At 40.4% G+C, this 22,150-nt stretch overlaps 2 protein-coding genes across 3 annotated transcripts in view; one reads left to right on the top strand and one right to left on the bottom strand.

Annotated features, from left to right (window-relative positions):
* Window positions 1–12,819, top strand: part of bend4 (BEN domain containing 4) — a 60,100-nt gene extending 47,281 nt beyond the window's left edge. The window contains exons 4-5 of one of the 2 annotated variants that reach the window (XM_002933452.5): window positions 5,697–5,937; window positions 12,132–12,819. In XM_002933452.5, coding sequence (XP_002933498.2) covers window positions 5,697–5,937; window positions 12,132–12,349 — 459 coding nt within the window. In that variant the 3' untranslated portion in view covers window positions 12,350–12,819. The remainder of the gene's footprint in view (window positions 1–5,696; window positions 5,938–12,131) is intronic. The other variant, XM_004911214.4, reaches the window with a different exon arrangement.
* A 9,247-nt stretch (window positions 12,820–22,066) lies between these two features.
* Window positions 22,067–22,150, bottom strand: part of slc30a9 (solute carrier family 30 (zinc transporter), member 9) — a 40,725-nt gene continuing 40,641 nt past the window's right edge. Inside the window, 1 exon segment of the mRNA NM_001367999.1 lies at window positions 22,067–22,111. Coding sequence (NP_001354928.1) covers window positions 22,067–22,111 — 45 coding nt within the window.

Here is a 22,150-nt window from a genome sequence, read left to right as displayed (position 1 = left end):
GGAGCCAGAACTCTTAATGGTTGGTAGGGGTTCAAAAACTTATTTCACTCAATGAAATGCAAATCAGTTGCTATCTTTTATTTAGAGTTATTTTTTCGATTTTCCTTTTGATGTGCTATCTGCCACTGTTAAAATAAACCTACCATTGAAATGATACTGTTCGGAGACTTTTCATTTCTTTGTCATTGGACAAACTTACAAAATCAGTGAGGGGTCAAATAATTATTTCCTCCACTGTATGTGTGCCTTGGCTTGTTTGTGTGAACCATGAATTGTATGATCCCAGGGGGCGGCCCTTTGTTTTTAAAATGGCAATTTTCTATTTAGGATTACCCAATCCTACACATTCTACTAAAGCTGTTCTGTGCAATATATATTTATAGAGACCTGCATTGTTCGGGGAATGGTTTTTCTTTAACTTCACCAAGGTTCTGTGTTATTAAACGCAAGCCTCAGTGTGTGTGCATTATGTGTTGGTGGATATGTAAGAAGTGTGCAGCACTGGGTTTTGTAAAATGACTTAAGGCAAGTAAACATTCAGCACCGAAATGAGTTATCTCTGTGTCACTGACAAATCACTGCTCCGAGTGGTGTTTGGGTGTTATACAAATCCATATAATTAGTCCCAGTACATCTAGTTAACTCAGAGGTTAAAGCGCTCAAATAAATTAAGAGCCTTGAGAAGTGAGAAGAATTTCAAGTTGACACGGTGACATTTGTTTAGCACTGAGGAACCTGCATTAATATGCTCTGCATTTCTATTAATGAGCGTTTTAATGCTTTTTTGTGATGCATCTGTTATATTTACATTATGGGTTCTTTCTCTTCTGCAGTAACAGCACAGCGCAGTACAGAGTAGATGAGAGGAGATCATTTTGCATTGTTCACTTGTCACCTACCATAAAGGCAACCCTTTCAGACCTCTGACATGTTAATGGGGAAAAGGAAAAGGTTATGGGTTATATTTAAATGTTGTTCTCAGTCACTGGATCATTGACACATTGGCTTCTACCTGTTAAAGCGCAAATTATAAATAACTGCTTTTTTCTAAGGTGTTCATTATACCTCACTGGATCTTGTTATGGAGAATGCAAATGTAATTTAAAAGTGTCAGCCCTTAGAATGAGCAATTACTTGCTCATTTCGGTGCATATTTCATTGTTGGTGGAATATCTTTCTTCTTTTTAGTGGGATATTATTACCTGCCAATGGATATGGTGTAAAGTCCTACTTTAAACTAGTGGGAAGAATGTCAGGTGACAGAATGTCTTTTTAACAGAGCGCCATTTAGAAACTATACAGCCCCCCAGCATCCCACTAAATAGTGACTGTCTGTGGCAGCTATACAGCCCCCCAGCATCCCACTAAATAGTGACTGTCTGTGGCAGCTATACAGCCCCCCAGCATCCCACTAAATAGTGACTGTCTGTGGCAGCTATACAGCCCCCCAGCATCCCACTAAATAGTGACTCTCTGTGGCAGTCACAAGGCAAGACTAAGTGGTGGGAATGCTGACTAAAGGCAAAAAGTAAGGCAAAGTTTACACAATGTATTTTGTTGGTCAGGGCCAGACTAGGATCGTTAGCAATCGTTAGGCAGGACAAGAGGTCATGTGAGCAATGCAATATATTCTTTCCTATTTACACTTGGTATATCTTACCAAGCCAATGGCCTCATTCAGCCTACTTTATAGCTTTCTTATCACACCAAAAAACATTGTGTGTAATTTCATTGCCCCTACATCAACAATATCCAGGGCCTATGAACCAGTGTCAAAGGCACAGTTCTATGGGTATGAGTTTTGCCCCCAAAAAGTGTTGGATTGTGACCACCCAACGTGTATATACAGTAACAAAGCATCACTTTTCAGCACATTAAAATATCACATATTATGATTTAATGTTTGCATTTAAATATTTGCATTTAATAACATGAAATCACACAATTCTGTATGAAATATATATATCTGTATTATGCGTCTTAAAGGGTTCTAATGATATCGTTCAATCTTTTGGTTTCTGTGATGGCCATATTGTTTTTTTGTCTTTCAGGAATTTCCATTTCTACCGTCTTTCCATGATTTAATGTGTTATTTGAAAATGTCACTCCCCAGATGAGCTATCCCTGCTCCATGCCGTTCTCTCAATATTTAAATTTGTCAGCGCTGCGACATGGCGTTCACACATGCACGGGAAAATGAGTACAAGAATGGCATTAGCAAGGAGCATTTCCAGCACTTTCTGCTGTAATTGATTGATAGTTGGTGTCTCTTTCTTCCTCTCTTCTGATAAACAGCCAGCAAAACTGCATTTATTGAGTATGAATTGTTGACTGAACACTCTGTATGATGCAAGGAAATTGGTTTTACAGAGCAAGGATTTTATTAGCTGATATTCTTTCCTATTTACACTTCTGGACTTTATTTAATGTGATACAGACTTGAGATTTCACTCTTTGCTTCTAAAACTTACATTGGTTAGAAAAATCCCAGAGTTCTGGCTCACAGGCATTTATTATAGAAGGTTTTAATGCATCTTACACAAAATAAAGGAATCATTTGCCCATTTTCTATAATATATAGGAGCACATAAAGCTTTAGTACCTAAATTGAATTGCCTTGGGCTTAGTTTCAGTTGTGCCTATTAATGCAACAAAAGCACAAGGGATACTTGTACTACCTGCCATTGATCTGGTATAAATACATGGGATCCATGAATTATGGGAAGGCTCCATTTTAATCAAATACATTACTGCTATTTTTTTTTATAAAAGTATTTCCTCTTTCTCTGTAATAATAAAACTGTACCTTGTACTTAATTCCAACTGAGATACAATTAATCCTTATTGGAGGAAAACCAGTCCTTAATGGAGGCAAACCAATCCTATTGGGTTTATTAACTGTAATGATTAAATTGTTTTTTAGTAGACAAAGTATGGAAACATTATGGCTCCGATTGCCAATATATTATAATAACCTATGACAAGTCACAGAGATACCAACAAATAAATATGATCTGTGTATCAATAAAAAACCATTAGGGAAACATAAGATAAATAAGCGGATGGACCCAGAGTTAAGGTGGCCACAAATAAACTGGTGTAATCATACAGTTTGGTCATTTCTGATGAAATTATATGAAAATCAGTTAATATATTAATATATGGAACCTACAAACAAGTGTTTTTTAACTTTGGCGCCCAGATACTGTCATATCAGTGTTAAAAACCCAAATGAGAAAACTGTGACTCACTACCAAATGATTTGGCACGTGCAAATCAGAAAATAGGATTTGTGGCTGCAGGGCTGGAACTAGGGGTAGGCAGAAAAGGCACCTGCCTAGCGCGCAGCAATAAGTAGCTCTTCTGCCTAGAAGCCTCGCAAGTCTTTTTCGGCGATTTCCAGAAATCGCACCGCCGCGTGTGCCATCCCGCCGGCGACATACATTGTAGCCGGTGGGATGGCAGGGGAAGGCAACTCTGGGGGGCTCTGTCACGTCACAAAAGTTACTTAAGTTGTGTTAGTTACACATAAAATTACACCAAAACTGCTTAGTAAACTATGTATCTTGCCTAGAAGCTTAGGTAACTTGCGTATCAAGCAAAAGGCAACACAGAGAAGCTTTGCAGGGACAAACTCCACTGTCCACTAATGAATAAAGAAAAAACAGTAAATTCCACTGCCCCCAATGAACTGACTGACACATTAATTATTCATTTTAACTATTTATATGAACTGCTTTTTATAGAGTAATGTCAGATATTTGTATTGGGATCTACAGTATATACTAAATTATTTGAGTATCCCCTGCATAAACTTTCCCGCAGGGGAACGACTGATCATTGAGATTACATAATTACAATTTACGTAATTTAAGCAAAAAAATGTGTTGCTTTCAAAGAAACGTATCTCACCCCCCAATTAAAATACTGACTTATTAGCACAATAATTATTTTTACTATTCTTATTAACTGCTACTGACTAGCTATCTGGTCTCACAGCAAGATCATTGGGCCCCTAATAACATATGCAAAAACTTAGTAACTTCCATATCAAGCCATGTCAGCACAGAGCAGGGGCAGGTAGGTGGGAAGGGGTTAAACTTAGGGCAGATTCCATTGACCCCCCTATAAACTGAATTACTTATTAGTGCGTACTGCGTGCTTGTGTTCATGGGGGGCCTATATAAATAACTTGTGCGGGGACCAAAGTTTCTGATGGTGACCCTGCCTATCACACTCACTAAGGCCAGTTTTATCAAGAGCCAGTTAACCTACCTGTATGTTTTTGGAAAGTGGGAGGAAACAGGATTCGGACTGTGGCCCCCAGCTCTGCAAAGCAGCAGTGCCACCCACTGAGCCACCATGCAGCCCAGAGAATACTGCAAATGAAAAACCCCAGATGTTTATATAGTTATCATTAATGTGGTGCTTAATGTATATGGTGAATATAGAGAGATTGGCAGCCAATAAATGGAAAATCTACATCCTACATTTGTATTTCACATAGAAACAAGTAAATTAAAATGAAATCTCAGATCCCAGGACAACAATGAATAGCAAATGTAGATCTGTAAATTAACTCATATTCACAAGAATCACACCAACATGTGTAATGACACACACATATATTTATATACATACAAATGAGAAATAAATGGGAAATTGCAAAGTAATTATGATGACTATGCTGTCTGCACCTAAACCTATTGCTAAAGGGTATTTATACTCACAGGACTATTACACTACTTGTAGTATTACTGACAGCTACAAACAGTCTGCACTTCTCTTTAAAACAGATGGGCTTTATTCCTTTTGTCTCCGTAGCTTCTTTGATGCAACATGCTACCTGTTTATTTTTCAATTTGTGAGTTCTGTACACTGTGCTAAATAACTCACCAATATATATCTAAGAAAAGCCCTAAATGGGGGCCAAAATGTTGCTGAAATTTATGGAATAAAGTGTCAAAATATGCATATTGGAGTGCAGATTGCCTCTATTCTGTGTATTATACTATAATGAGTCTCTCACCCAGCTTTAAAGGAATTAAGCTTCTGTTACTTGTATATATATATATATAATATATGCACCTCCTATCCTGAAAACATATCAGGTAAGGTTGAATCATTAGCAGAAGAAACATAGTACAGTTGCTGTTTGTTAGGCCTCTATATGCCACAGCCTATGCATTCAAGTCATTTTTTATTTAAGATTTCAGACAGCAGAACTGTCATGTCTGTCCCTAGTTATTTCAGTAATAGTAGAACTATTTTACCAATGAAATATAAAAAAAGAGGTTTATTTCAATGTGGATTTAGAGAGGCATAGATAACATACATGTAGCCCTATTATACTCCCAATCGCCAGTGTAGACTAGTTACTCTGTGAATCCCTAACAACATTTTGGTCGATACATTACATGGCTTCAAGATGGATGCCTTTTTAGCAAGTGGGGTAAATAAAGGGTTATTGAAAATAGCTCCAAGTACAAAGTTGATCCAAGTCTGTCTTGAAGTCAGGAAGAATTTTCTTCTCCCTCTGAGGCAGAATGGAGAGGCTTCCTCTAGATCAGCTAGCATTTAGGTAGTTATACATAGACTTAAAAAGGTGACTCACAACTATAATGGCTAAACGCTATTCTATTTATTATAAATTGTGCCTTATTCTTAGAAAATGTCATCTGTGTTCCCCTTTGTAGGGCAGCAAGCAGCTGTTGAATAACTACCCTGTCTACATCACCAGCAAACAGTGGGATGAGGCAGTCAACTCTTCGAAGAAGGACGGGCGGCGGCTTCTGCGATACCTCATTAGATTTGTATTCACAACAGATGAGCTTAAATATTCGTGTGGCCTTGGGAAAAGGAAAAGGTCAGTGCAGTCAGGAGACACTGGTCCTGAGAGGCGTCCCCTGGATCCTGTTAAAGTTACATGTCTCAGAGGTACTGCACCTTTTCACTCAGCGTAATCCTTATGTGATCTCATTCCATCCTTCTTTATCCCCAAGAGCCCCAGATCCCCACCCAAGTTAGCCAATCTCCTCTCTCGCTATTATCACTGAGTTACTTACACTGATTCCATTCAACTGAGCCCTTTTGGATAGGCAGCACTTAGGGGGCATTTACTAAAGGCCATGGGGTTTTTTTTTTTTATTTGTAATTTTTTACAAATAAAGTTTTTTTCAACGTTTGTAATGCGTCAAAACTGCAACAAATCCAAAAGTAAAAATACACCATCTACAAGCTGCCGAGATCATGTAGGAGCCAATGGCAGGTGTCCTTTTTACAACTGGAAGATCTTTCTTTGCTTCGTGGATTTTGAGGTTTTGGAGTTTTTTGATGCTTTCATTTGTGCAACAAAACAAAAAATTGTCATTTTTCACAGTTTTTATTCATTTGAACTTTTTTTAAAAGGCTGCTTTAATAAATCACTTGGCATTTGCATTTTTAGAGAAAATTCGTCTTTTTGTGGTTTCCAAAAACCTCTAAAACCATGACAATGATAATGTAGATAAATGGGTCTCTTAGAGGCAGATTTATCAATTCAGATTAAGACTGATACAGTTTGCCTAGGTAAGCTCCCATTGACTTCTACATTAGCTGCCAGCTTTGGCAAAGTTTTGTAATAGTGTTTTTTTCTGTTTTTTTACACATAATAAATAACAAAAAAAGTGTGTTCTCGGGTAACTATATACACAATTGTTTAGCAAGATTCTTGGAAATGAGAAAAGTGAAAATGTTTATAAATCAGGCTCTTATTCTCTTTAGCCATAGAATCAATTTTGTAGAATGGTACAAGGGCTGGATGGGAAAGATTTGATAAAGATAAAGGGACCACCATACAGGAGGACTTTATGTCAGATACAATGTGTGGATATATGAATGTATCACACCAACTGAAGCACAAGGTAGAACAAATTGTTGGGGATGTAATGCTATAAAGCACTCTTATATCTCCAACTACTTCTGCTTCATCTCTATGAACAACTGCCTATTAACTTTGCAATGAGCAATTATTGCCTGCCAAATAGCTGTTCCTACTGTCCCACAGTGGTTTTAAATCTATCGTTTTCCCTCCAAACCATCAGAGAGCCAAGGGGAAAGTTCAGCATGACTGGTACCTGACGAGTTATCCCAATAAGCCAAGTTTAAGGGAACCTGTCACCCTAAGAAATAATTCCAATTTCTTTTTTATTGTGTTTGTTAAGCAAAATTAACTTCACATATTATATAAATGATATAAATCTTGTTTCTTTCAGTCTTGGGAATATACAATCACAGCCAGCAGGCAGCTGCCATTCTGTGGGCACTGTTAATAAGGCAGGCTTTGTATCACCCCAAAATCTTGTGTATGTGCCAGAATAGGGGACCTGATGCCCAGGCTCATGCACTGGTTACACTATTAGATGGTGAGAAGGTAGGGAGAATGTAGGTGCTGAATGGAAAGTTTAAGTAGTTGTCTGCCCCGCCTCTGTGCCTAAGGCATAGAGGCGGGGCAGGCAGTATATGATTGACAGCTGGGATTTTTAAATGCCTTTATAATGGGTTTGGATGTGTTAATATAAAAATGAATTTTGACTTCATGTTTAATTTGAAAAGGACTTTTATTATACAGCTTTTCGTGTCTGGGTGACAGGTCCACTTTAACTGAAATTTGTAGCAACGTTCAACGTTATTTTATACAGACATCTCATAACCTGTAAGGCATCTGCATATAACTTGTTACATGATTTATCCACAGGGTGCTGGAGTAGCATCAGGTAAGTGCCAGCCAGGGACCACAGTGCTCCAAGGTTTCAAGCCCATTGTTTCTATCACTGCAGCCTTTAAGCAAATTAGTAGAGTGACTGGTACCGAGCTGTTTCCTTTGACTTCTTTTCCCAAATGTTTATGTGTATATAACAAAAATGCCCATTGGTAATTAAAAGCATAATTGAAAGTCCATCAAAAGACACATTTTAAAAGCAACGTTTCGGGACGATTCCAATGCAGTACCACTAGCACTGTGGTTTTGATTAACAGATTATGTTCATGTCTATGAAGTGTTTATTAGTATAGGGATCCTTCTTTCCAAGGAAAACAGAACTCATGGGGGGTGCCAATATGTTATGCGCCCCCTAGTGGCTCAAATTGCCACTAGGCAAAAGTTTTTCAGCAGGATTTGTGCTCCTTATAGTAAAACATGCAGCTGCCTGGGGAGAGGATAACGCAGCATCACTAGAACAGGAACAATAGAATATTTTTGTCTGATTTTACAGTGAGTCCCCTTTGTAACACCCCTGTGACACATACAACTTGCACTGGATTTTCAAACAGGCACAAGCATTGCATCTGTATTGCTGTATTATTGGTCGCTCTAAGATTTCAAGATGGATGCCTGAAATTCTTTAAGGCGAATGGCAACTTCCAGTGATTTTTGCACTTAATGGCTAAATGTAAATGATACCCTATTTTATACTGCAGTCTTTGGATAATGTTTAACTATGGCAGCTGCCACCCATTTTTATCCAAAAAAAATAGGCAGATAGATATAAAGCTCTCTGTGCAGAATAACTCTGTGTTAATGGAATATTTACAAGAAGGGAAGTTTTTCCATGTATTAATTTCCATAAATCTGTGTAATATCCATTTTCCAGAAAACAATTGTCAGACAGAAAAATTAATTAATCTAAGATCAGTCAATGAACATTCAGGCAAATGACATTATTCCATAAGTAGAGGATAACAATGTCCCTTCTGGTTGTTATTTAAGCCTCAGACAGATGTTGCCGCCATATGACATAAAGCAGAGATTTTAAGTGAATAATATTGTAGTGTCATTATAATTGGGTGCACTTTGTAAGCCTGGCTTGGCAAACCTGCTGCTTCCCAAAGATACAGGTTCAATGTTGGACTTGAGTGCTACGTGTAAGAACTTGCACAATTAGCAAAACTGTACACCCAAACTCTCTTATATTTCTACTATTGTTATTATGAATATTATCTGTTACAGAGATTATACATCATTGAAATCAGTCCCTGCCCAGTGGTGCTTACAGTCTTAGGTTCCTATCACTAAGGTCAATTTCAACAGGACCCATTGAACCTGCTAGCATGTTTTGGAGTGCAGGAAACCAGCGAACCTGATGGAATAGGGGGAAACATGCAAACTCCTTAGTGCCCAAGTTGGAATTAAACTCAGGCACTGCAAGGCAGATGTACTACCTGTTGAGCCACCACACCGATCTTATTCTTATTGTATTATCTTCAGCTATATGTTTATATTACCTTTATGTAGCCTTCTTAGTCTGGGAGAGACTTGGCACTATTTGTCTGCTCCATGTCTTGAGTTTTTTTACCAACCCGGGTATAACATTGCTGCACATAGCTATAGTGAGCTAAAAAAAAGTGTCAAAAGCAATGTATTTGCTGTACAGTGCTCCACCTACTGGAAGAAAAGGGATTTGTAGTCAAACATCAATATGTCAGCTTCTTGACCCACAAATTCAGCTGCTGGATCGATGGTGTCATATATGAGGACCTTCCCAACAGTCCCCACCCAAAGGACATAAATAGACTTTGCCTTTACAGAAAGCGCAGTTGAAAAAAGGAAAAATGTTGAATGTGAATGAGGTACAAAACGAAATCTGACTTTATAGAGGGAGAGTAGATGTTTTCCACCCAAACACACAGAGCTATTAAGTCTCATTTGTGGGATGTTCCAGGGCCTGGTCTTGAAAGGGCTATGGCTGAAATCCCCTGACCAGGTCTGTAGGTAGATCCAAAGCAACTTCTCTTCAGAGCTCCAGGTAGCCTTGCTGTAGGGAGACACAGCTAGAAAAACGCTACAAAAGCCATATTGCATATCTTAGAATGTTATGGACTCGTACAGTACATTAATGGTGATTACCTTCTCATTAAAGCATGGCTACATGTTTTTTATTACCGCCATAAACAGCACTTACATATAGTCCTCTCTAATTACAGCTTTACAGTGTACTCTCTCTATCATAACGATCTGCTTTAGAGCGCGATTCGTTTTTTTTTTAATAGCACCCAAGCGCAGCCTGTAATAATTTTCATTATTGTATTGATATTTGCTCATTATAGGGATTCTTGTTGGTAATTTTGAAGCATTTGCGACTTCATTAGCTCCTCATCTCTCAATTATTGCTAACACACACAAATACACACACACAGCTTAACATGGAAGATTTTAAGGGAATGAAATGGCTTTTAGTATAATTCATGTTTCTAAAACTTCATATAAGGAATATATATAAGGAAAACTACACCCCAAACAAATGTTTCTAGAAAAATGAAACACATGAAACAGCCCATATGTAAAACCCTTCTTCATTTAAATAAACGATTGTCATAAAAATTTACTTTATAGTAGAATGTGCCATTGGGTAATCCTAAATAGAAAATTGCCATTTTAGTACTAAAGGTGGCCATACACACTGCGATTCGCTCATTGTGGTGGGCAATATTGGGCTAATTCGATCATTAGGCCCTAAGGCCAAATAATCAAATTATAATAGCGGGTATATGGGCCATCTGCTATCAACAAGCCGATGCGACCCCCAATCCAATGGGAAAATCAAACCTTTTTAGGCCAGATATCAGTTAGGTTGGCCTATCCATGGTGTCCATACATGGGCAGATAACCTGCCGAATAGGTCTGAAGGACCTGAATCGGAAGCTGAAATCTTTCTGTGTATGGCCACCTTTAAGGCCACCCGCTGGGATCATACGAATCACAATGCACACTGTGAAAATTCAGGTCCTTGCACCCACAGGCACTGAGGGGCAGAAAAAAAAAATGGTGGTTTGCTCCAATTTTTTTTTAATTTTGCACCTTGTCTGCAACCCATAAAATAGTGTATAACCAACCCCAAATCTACCTCTTTAAATACATATTTATATTTTATGCACATCTGATTGGTGCTTGGTCGTTTTTTTTTTACTAAGTATGGACAGTCTGAATAGAATCACAGCAACATGATAGAACTGCTAATGTATAAAGGTGGCCATACATGGTAAGATGTATTACCACCCCATGTCCCATTTGGATGCAAGCTTTCCCCCAATATGCCCGCATTAGGTGGGCGATATTGTGCTAATGCGATTGTTTGGAGCAAGGACCACATCAGTGATCCGATGTGATCCCCAATCTGACTAAATTATCACACCTGCCCCGTCGCTAGTTTTTGGGCAGATATCAGTTGGATGGAGCCACTGGATGGCTGCATACATGGAGATAAGCTGCCAAATTGGTCTAAAGGAGTCAAATCATCTTCTGAAATCTGCCCATGTATTGCGACCTTATGGGAGAATGAAAGTTTAAAAGTAAGCTTTATCAGAAAGCTTTATGTAAATACAGCCATAAGCACTCACAGAAACGCTGCACTGAGTCCTCTATCAAAAGAAACACAGGATTCTTTCCTTCTTTTGTGTACCCATGACTTCCTTCTCTCTAAAAAATCCTTCAGGGTACTGCAAGAGTCTGCGCAGCTCTGTCCTCTCTCCCTCTCCCATCATCTTTCGCTCCCTCTCCCATCATCTTTAGCTCCCCCTCCCAACTGTGCTGTGTAATTTAAGCTACCAGCATCCAGAGCTGCAGCACAGAAGCTACTGAGACCAAGCTAAAATGCCAACTGCGATCTTAAATAAACAAAGGGAGCTTCTAGGACTCTAGGGCAGTGACAGATAGGAGATTAGTCGCCCTGCGACAGATCTTCGTCGCTGCGGGCGACTCATCTCCCCACAATGCACTGAAGTGGATTCAGTGCATCTCTACTTTTTACTATTTAAATAAATGTGTTTTCCCCGGAACAACTCTACTACAGATTACCAATTGTTTTCTGGTGAAAATATGTTCTTCTGATCAGATCTGCAGAGGAAGAGAATACCATGTTATATGCTGATTGCCATGCTATATGTAGGCAGGTATATATGGCAATTATTGCATCTTTGTGTATATCTATTACCCAAGGAGCTTAAGGTATACTAATGATTAACTGACAAGCTGGATTAGAAAGCTTTGGGAATAGGTTGCCTGATTGAATATACTAATTAACATAGACGGTGTCTCTTTGGTTTTACTAAATATTCCATTCTTACCTTGTGTTTTGTGTTTCTCCAATGTCACCCAGAGTTCATTAGGATGCACTGCACATCAAACCCCGACTGGTGGATGCCTTCAGAAGAACAGATAAACAAAGTGTTCAGTGATGCTGTAGGACATGCGCGCCAAGGTCGTGCTGTGGGCACTTTCTTCCACAATGGAAATTCATATTACGATGGCATAGACCAGCAGGTTTGTCAGGAGGAGGTTTTCAACCGAAGTTCTCTTGATGGATCTGGAGATTGATGTAAGAAGAAGCAAAAAGCACTGTGACGTTTTAACAAGATAAAAAAACATGTTAGCCACAAAAAAATGGAATCAATTAGTGTAATAGTTCAGTCAGTGTGTCTTTAATGTTCTGTCACTGCGGTGGGTGCCTGGAACACAGTGCTGGGAGAAGGCCCTCCGAGCAGTCAAGCCTCTCAAAGAACCCAAAGTATTCTTGGAGCCAGATGTTGTTGTCCGTGTGTCACCTCAGTACTGCACCAGGGACCTGAGCTCTGTTCCGTGACTGTTACGTTCTGTTAGAACTACTGAATAATGCAGCGTTCAGGCCCTGAATCAAGCTAAAGAGAAATGTGTTGGTCTGTTCTGTAGAATTAGCTTTAATAGAATTTGCATTGTACACTATACTATTTAGTTAACTTATGCAAAACCTGAACTTGTTATATATCCTGTGTTCATAAAAACTGTCACCACTACCCATATACCGAGTACCACTTGCCTCGCTGTGTGCCTTTATTTCCGTCCATGTGTGCACCATTTCCAATGCAAAAGCAACTGTGTTCATGAGGATGAGATGTCACATGTCACAACTGCAGTCATGTGATTACAGTCCACCCAAGCCACATAGTCTCAGTCTTTAAAGGTCAAAAAATGCCCCAAATCTCTAACTACTCCAGATTGTAGTGCACCTTCGTCCTACCCAGTCGCTATATGTATACTTTTTTCATTAAAAACCCCATACTTGACTAAATCTTTGCCATGGAGGCCACCATATTGGTTCCACTGACATAATCCAAGTTTCCCTTCATGTTAATTGGGGATTGGTAACTGGCTATGGATTTATTGGGCATCCTAACAAGTATGCTGAGGGTTTACTTGGCCTTTAATGTACTACATAGTTTATTTGGGTTGAAATTTGGGCTGAAGACGCCATCTGTACACACGGCCACAAGGTACAAGGATTCATAAATAAGTGATAAGGGATAATTCTCCTTGTTTGGGTAAGAGTCCGCTGGTACTAATGAAAGGGGAAAGGCCTCACCTCTGGCAATTATCCTTTGTCTCAGAGATCTGAGATTGCTTGTTCTGGTGGGTGGAATTTACAGTATCGGGCATTTTTTTATTGGATACCAGTGAGGACTCAGATACATATTCAATATCTGATCACTTTTCTCACAAGACATAGAGAATAATCAATGACCCATTTATTCTGAAAGGCTCATATACTGCACTATTTTTTGGGAAGGGCTATCTACTGCAGCTACAGGGGAGAAAGTGGCAGGAAATATAAGCACTGAGCTTTTTATTATATAAATATATGGAACATGAAGCTTTAGCCTAATGTCACACACAAGAATGTTTTTCCGCTGGCAATAATAAGTCGACAGAGAAAATCTAACCCACTGCCAATGCCTGCCAGTACATACACAAGGAGAACCTGCAGCCGGCAGTTGTGTTGGTGTTTGCTCCAGTGGGGTAAGTACGCTGAGAAAATGCCATGTGTGACATAAGTCTTAAGGTGGCCACACACGTGGCGATTTGCGATCTTTCGTACAGATCGTACAATCAGCCACAAATCGTTCAGGGCTGAAATGGCAGATAAGGAGGTAGAAAAAATAGGATTTCTACCTCCTTCTGCCGATTGAGCGCTGAAGGCAGATTTTGGTCAGGCGCCTTCTATGGCGCCTGATCAAAATCTTTTAACCCGCCCGATCGGCGAGTCAACCGATATCAGCAGCCTCCTGCGATATCGGTCGACTGGCCGACTTGCCATACATGCACCAAATATCGTACGAAACAAGGTTAGTGTGAGTGTTAAATCTTATGTAAAAATGAAATGGAAACATAATCAATTGGGTAACTATATTACAAAGGTATCTCTATCAGCCATTCTATCCATTAACACTTTGCTGCTATATTTCTTTCTATTCTCCATTCAGAACTTAGAATTCAGTGTCACCAGAGAAGGCCAATCAGATGGGGAAAATGCGTCAGCATGGAAAGACTATGAGGTACTCGGAGACATTCGCTAAGCTGCATTGCGTGCCTGATATTATTCTATGGGGAATAGAGGTGCAGTAAATGCAAATCCATTAATTATAACCTGCTAGCAGATAATGTGCTCGTTAGCAAATATTTCATGATTATTTCAAATATGTATTTGGAAAACAGTTATAGGGCTTGACACTTAGCCAGCAGGCAGAAAACATATAGCACCTAGAGAAGTACTGACAGAGAGACAACCGTGGGTCACGTGTGTTTATAATTGGCTGTAAATAGAATTTCTGTTCACACCATTTATCTATTGAAGGTAACACTTAACACCTTTGAACGAATATTATTCCAATTAATAGGCTATATTTGCATTAAGCTGTGGTGATATTATTTGCAAAATAAAATGCCATGCAAAATGGAAACAGAGTGGGCTGGTTACAGCGGATTCTAGGCATCTGGTAAGTGGCCATTATTTTATTTTATAAATAAAGTGCCAACATACTGCACAGCTTTGTACAATAGTACAGTATATATCAAAAATACACATTAAATACAAATAGTGATGTTTGAATATTTGGCCTAGGGAGAAAGTATAGAAAGAGAAGGGAGATGATTGGAAAAGTAAGAGGGAACCAGGACCAGGCATTGTTACAAAGGCCAAGACAATGGAAGGATCGGAGGAGGAGAGGGGGGGGGATCAACAAAAGCTGCTGCAAGATCTAGACATGTTAGTAAGGACCGGGTATTGGCTTTTGCAGATAACAGGTCGTGGTGAGGACTATTTGTGGAATATTGTGACCCAGAACCAGATCGTAGGGGTTCAGGCCAGTCATGATCAGAGACAGAACAGGTCAGTTGGCTTCATACTACATATTCAAGTAGCTTTAGAGATTACGGGAAGCAAAGAGATTAGATAGAAGTTACCAAGAATAGAGTGATCAGGAAAGAGTATTTTCAAAATAAGGGTGACTAATACATGTTTTAATAAGAAGGGCGATGTTCCATTTGAGAGGAAGGATTTAATGGATATGTAAAGGCAGCAGAGACATTTGGAAGGAATAGGACCAGGAGGAAAAGTAGTGAGTTGTCAGGAACAGGTTGCCAGAACTAACAGCCAACTCAGAGGAGACCTGAGCCTAACACTGGGGATGTAGAGTGGGAGACTAATGAAATGGGATTCTGGGCTGTTCTCAAAATATGGGCTAACAAGCCCCCTACTGATCCACTGGGCCTTGGGCAGCTTACTCATTTCTCAATAAACAATCACACAGTTTTACCACAAAACACCATACCACAGTACATTTAAGGAACTCTAATGTGGTTTCCTTTAAAGCACAGAGCTAATATTTACATTTATTTATTTTATAAAAAATTATAATAGATGCCCCCGTATTTTTGCCTTCCCAGTGCCTTTGGTTTCCCAGCACTTGGACGGGCACACTGGGCACAGACCTAGCACCAAAGAACCTGGCAGGTGCTCTACAAAAAGAAAACACTTTTTAAGACATTTTAAAGGGCTTTTAATGTTGTAAATACATACCAGGATGGAGGCACAGGAGCAAAACAAGTAGCAGGGGCTCAGGAATCCTTGCATTTGTTCTGTTACTGCAGGTGGATAATTGCAGATCAACTACCAATGCATGAATCCCTACAACAAGCACAGAGCCATCATCCCTGCTTTCCTTCAATCTGGGTAAAAGTGAAATAATGATCTACTTGTATAAAAATCTTTTTACGTGTAATAAAACTCATAATAAAAGGAAGCAACGTCTGTAGAACCCCCTATTCTCTAATGACCTGGGTGCTGATGCAACAGAATAGTTCTAGAGAGCAGTGCTACCAGAGCGTTCGCCCTCGCTGACCTGCCATACGGGGCCCATGTTAATAAAATACCAAGCATATTTCTTAAATTCAAAAGCAGCAAGAACATTAAGCACTAGATATATTTTTGTTTTGTATTGATGTCATTGCTTAAATGATATGAAACCACTTTAAAGAGTCTGTACAGGAGCCTGAAAGCAAAAGGATTACATATAAATGGGTAATTTATCCAAGTATTTTGCAGATCACCGTGCATTTGATCACTGCTATATATATAATGTATATCCATAGATAGATATATGGAAATACATTGCAAGAATCCATTTGTTTTATTGTCAAAATGTTATTGATGTGTAAGGGGTTCATCTTCCCCAAATGTGAGAGAATGGGAGGGCGCCTTTGTCAGTTCCATTAGAGATGGCTATTGACCACTTCAGACATATTGTGCCAGTCAGTATGCTTGTTTATAGATATTAAAGATACTGTCATATACTGTATGAGGCTGTGGATCTGTGGTTAAATCATACTTTACATCCAACATCCCAAAACATCAAAACTTTGCTGCATTTTCGTCCGATTATAATGCTTCAACTCACTGGAGGAAGTGAGGCTAAAGAAAGTTTTAACATAAAGCTTAATGGAGCCCCTACTTTATAACAGATTTCAGTATTGTGCACCATTGTTGCCATTAGAGATGAAACACTGGCAGCACATAAGGAAGGATGAAGCTGATCAGCTCACATGGAAGGTTTCTGACAGATATATTTGGACTCTTAAAACCCTGTGAGCTGTGACCCAACAACAATGGGCGTTATCACTGCGCCATGATACGGCAAAGTTTCATTTCAATTAATCTTTAAACTGACAGGGAAATTTCTTGATGGAGCTAAAGTTTTAAAATTGTCAATAATAAAAGGTGATGTCCATAAACTAAAGAAGCAGAGAGAGAGCATCATGAAAAGATCCAGCTCTCATCAGGACTTGTGTAAGTACTTGTGAAAGTAAAGATGCAATGGTGAATGGACCCAAAGGTCTCAGTACAGAGAGTAGGAGACAGTGCTGGCCATGAGAGAGAAATGAGAGCTTGCCAATATATATATATATAAGAGAAGCGTTGGCACAGTGACATGGTGGTGACACTCAGGAGAGAGTGTATGTAACAGAGAGCAAACACTGTATTATTATTATTAACATTTATTATAACACTGTATGTTCCTATGCTAACAACTCCCGCACTTTCTTCCTTCACGTGTAATTGTTCCATTCGTTAATCTCAGGTTACAGCTCATCATAGAGACTGCAAGAAATGTCATTCCCCCGAGGCATTTTCTCTGTCTTCACCCGGATTTGCAATATAAATCCAAACAACTCACCTGGAAATAATGTAGCCCTGCGTTCCCCATTCCCGCTATACAATTTGTGTCTCATATGCAATTAATTGCCTTTAATTGGAAGCAGCGACGTGTAACCGATGTCTTGCAGAAAAAGTGATTCATGATCTTGGCAAAAATGTAAAAAAAAAGAAAACAACTCTGAAAAGTAAAAAAATGTAATATCCAGTTTACACATAACCTCCCCCCCCATCTTTCCGCTGCGGGGGCTAGAGAGTTAAATGAGCCTGCTTTCATGTATATTACATAAATATAACACCAATACACACAAGCCTATGGCAGTATTTGCTTGAGGGGCCGGGAGAGCGGAGAGGTGCAATTAATGATATGACAGCACAGTGCAGTTATTTTATCACTCAGAGGAAGGTGCATAACAACATTTGTACATTGTGGGAATGGAAACATGTCACAGACTGGGCCGCCATCACTAACACTAGTAAGGTATAAATAACATTTGAACACATCTATGGCAAAAGCACCCACTCTCACTTAATTTGTATAGTATGTAAGCAACCTGATTAGATTACATCTTTCCCCCATATGTAGTAAAAGGTAGTAAGTTGCCCAGGAGCAGTATCCTGTAGTAACCAATAAGATGTTTGCTTTTAAACAGTACCAGTAAATGCTACCTGCTGATTGGTTGCTGCTCCTGGGCATATTTAGTGCCTATTATTACATAACCCTATTTTTGTCTGCTCAGGTGCAGTAACTGATAACAACCATTTTAAACAGGTCACTAGTAATGCTGCCTGGTGATTGGATGCTATCTGTTACTGCACGTGAAGACAATGTATAGAAATGCACTGTAGCTATACTTGTGCCTTGTGAGGCACTTTTCTACACAAGAAGTGTCCTCACTTCTCTCAAAAACCACTGGGCCTGTGGGTACAGCTACGGAAGGCTGGTTCCATTATCAGATGGCACAAAGCCCTGCATCATATCTGCTGGCAGACCCCTCTTAGGGCAATTTGAAAACATCATCTTGTGACCCCAAGGGGCTGCAGTCGGTAGACCCCCAATAGTAACTCTGGTCTTTCAGTAATAGAATCAGTTAAAATGTGCTACACAGGGAAAAAAGCTTCTTGTAGCCCCAGGTGCCCACTGTACCCTCTGTCCGGGTGAATAAGTACAAAAACGAAAACAACAGCACACTGGTTGATTTGAAAAAGTGATAACTATCAACCACTGTGCTGCTGATTTCATCATTTCTAGACTTTCAGTAAGTGACCAACCGACCCAAACGAAAGGTGGCCACCTACGATGGGTGATATAGGGCCAATTCGATCATTGGGCCCTAGGGCCAAACAACAGAATTAGAACAATGGCAAGAGGATCCATCAGAGTAACGACTGCATTAAGGACCCGATGCGATCCTTGAACCAACTGGAAAATCAAACCCCCCCAGTCTGACAGATTTTTTTTTTTTACCAGATGTTGGGGAGGCCTGTTGGAGGGCCCCATACACAGGCAGATAAGCTACAGAATCTGCGCAAAGGACCCGAATCTGCAGCTTAAATCTGTATGGCCACCTTAAGTTACATGCACATTTAAATACAGTATATATTGGCCCAACAGGACAGAAACTCAGAAAAGAACTCAGTGGTTTGTGTCCCTTTAATACATATCTATTGATGCAAAATGCCAGCAATGTCGATTTGTAAAAATAAGATTTCATTAATTTCCTTGGCCAGCGAGTGTTTAAAGGGCCAGTAACACAAATATATCAGCCAGACGGAGGGTTTTGGCAATGAATACAGAAAAAGACCTGTTAACTGAGCTCAACCTTGAGTTAGTTGTTGTGTTATTTGTACAACAACACAATTCTGCTCCCATTACTGTGCCTGGCACCGCTGTGTGCCCACCACTCATTCCCAAACTACCATTAAAAGAGAAAAATGTTGAGACTTTAAACCGGTTGTAGGTTTAATATTCTCAGAGGACAGATTGAGCATTAATGGGATATTTGTTGAGGAAATGCTGAATAACAATTAAGTTTGCCATCATTTTTTCCCTACATTGGTTTAAATAGAGAATGAAACAGTTTGGATATAGAACATAGTATTCCGAGCCTGAAATGGGACACCATTCTCCCAAACAGCTGTTTCTGGTTAAAGGGGCATTATAGGGGCCATTTATGAATCAGGCAAGACTCAGCTATTTTTTCTTTTTTTTGTACAATTAACCAATTTTTTCTATTTGTAACAGGAACATTTTTTATGCTACAGAAAGCAAACAAAAAAGATAGAGCATAGGGCCATACATTTGCATTTAACCAGGGTGCCCACTGATATCCCCTTCCCTGCCCCAAATGCTGGTACGGTGTAATATAAAAGGCAGCAGTCGTTACCCAGGGAGGGGGTGTCATATTTTCATTTATTTGTGTTATTGTTCCTTTAATATATATCAAAGTAATTAAGATATACTGTACTGCTGCCCTGCATTGCTAAAAGTTGTGTGTGCCCCCATGGCTACACAGCAGGGTATTTATATGAACTACAATAGAGTGCAACAGAGTCCCAGGGTAGGGTCACAGGCAGAGTTCCCAGGGTAGGGTCACAGGCAGAGTTCCCAGGGTAGGGTCACAGGCAGAGTTCCCAGGGTAGGGTCACAGGCAGAGTTCCCAGGGTAGGGTCACAGGCAGAGTCCCAGGGTAGGGTCACAGGCAGAGTTCCCAGGGTAGGGTCACAGGCAGAGTTCCCAGGGTAGGGTCACAGGCAGAGTCCCAGGGTAGGGTCACAGGCAGAGTCCCAGGGTAGGGTCGCAGGCAGAGTCCCAGGGTAGGGTCGCAGGCAGAGTTCCCAGGGTAGGGTCACAGGCAGAGTCCCAGGGTAGGGTCACAGGCAGAGTTCCCAGGGTAGGGTCACAGGCAGAGTTCCCAGGGTAGGGTCACAGGCAGAGTTCCCAGGGTAGGGTCACAGGCAGAGTTCCCAGGGTAGGGTCACAGGCAGAGTTCCCAGGGTAGGGTCACAGGCAGAGTCCCAGGGTAGGGTCACAGGCAGAGTTCCCAGGGTAGGGTCACAGGCAGAGTTCCCAGGGTAGGGTCACAGGCAGAGTTCCCAGGGTAGGGTCACAGGCAGAGTTCCCAGGGTAGGGTCACAGGCAGAGTTCCCAGGGTAGGGTCACAGGCAGAGTCCCAGGGTAGGGTCACAGGCAGAGTTCCCAGGGTAGGGTCACAGGCAGAGTTCCCAGGGTAGGGTCACAGGCAGAGTTCCCAGGGTAGGGTCACAGGCAGAGTTCCCAGGGTAGGGTCACAGGCAGAGTCCCAGGGTAGGGTCACAGGCAGAGTTCCCAGGGTAGGGTCACAGGCAGAGTCCCAGGGTAGGGTCACAGGCAGAGTCCCAGGGTAGGGTCACAGGCAGAGTCCCAGGAATTTCACAGGAACAGGTTTTTTTATTTTTCTTTTATTTGTTTTGTTACAAAGAGCATTCAGACATCAATGGATTAAATCGCCATTTATCAATAAATTAAAAATATATTCTCCTATACGTAAAATTATAAATATAAAGTAGTACATTTAACAGGGTATTTAGATGGGAAGCGGCTTTCTGCCTGTAGCAACGTATTAAAATCCAACTCCAGCGTAAGAAACACAACGGCTCATTTACTAACATATCTACTGTACTGCAATATTGCCCCACTCTGTAACCCATAACTACTGATCCAATCAGGAATTCTACAGCAAAATCTGCTTGGTTGCTATGGGTTACTGCACTAGTGCACATACATTAGCAAACTAGCACTAGCTGGTGGGATGTTTGGGATAAAATACCAGTCTATTAAATGTTGAAAGAGAACACTGACATGTAATAAAAACTGCTCCGCTAATTCCCCAACTGCTAAATATTTCTGTCAAATGAGACCAAACCTGAACAAGTGGGATTTGTATTCACCTTAGTAACTCTGTCACAGCAAAAAAAAAAGTGCTATATTTAAACATCAGCTCAATCATTTTTTCTGCAGAAATGCTTTTTCATATACAAAAAAAACACATTTGCATAGTTGAAAGTTGGCACCAAGTCTAGTATCCCATAGCAACAAGTCAACAGTGGTGTGTGCTGGCTTGCTGTGGTTGCTATAATGAAAGGAAACATCTGATTGGTTGCTGTGGGTTAGCAGACCTGAAGCAAGCTTTGCTCCTGTTACCAAGTGCAGGCAATGGTTGGTACTCCAGCTGTAGCCAAACCATATCTCCCAGCAGCCCCTGAGAGGGCAGTTAGGGATGGTATCCAGGGCTGTAATTCTGCCAGAGGTGGAATCCCAGAGGTTGCCCATCACTACTTGAAAAAGCAAGTCAAAAAAGAAGACCAATATACATGTAATGGAATGAAATAAAACAATGAGGGCAGTCAGCGAGGCAGAATTACAATTTTCCTTATTTCCACAAATATGGTTGGAAAGAAATATTACGTCTACGACGCCCTTATAAATACGGCGTATTGCGCTATGACGCAGTCAGAATGGATTTACAGCGCAGTCGCTGAGCATGCACAAACATGAAATGAGTCTTTGCTTCAGCGCTGTCCCTCGCGTCCTACAGAATCTCCAGATCCACGTGTCGTACCTCAGGGTTACGTTGCTGGAAGAGAAAGATCACATGTATGAGTGCCGCCCGGCC

The sequence above is a fragment of the Xenopus tropicalis genome, chromosome 1 (genome assembly GCF_000004195.4).
Source record: "Xenopus tropicalis strain Nigerian chromosome 1, UCB_Xtro_10.0, whole genome shotgun sequence".
Taxonomy (NCBI): Eukaryota; Metazoa; Chordata; class Amphibia; order Anura; family Pipidae; genus Xenopus; species Xenopus tropicalis.
Note: the sequence above shows the minus strand (reverse complement) of the source record. Positions and strands in the feature narration are given on the sequence as shown.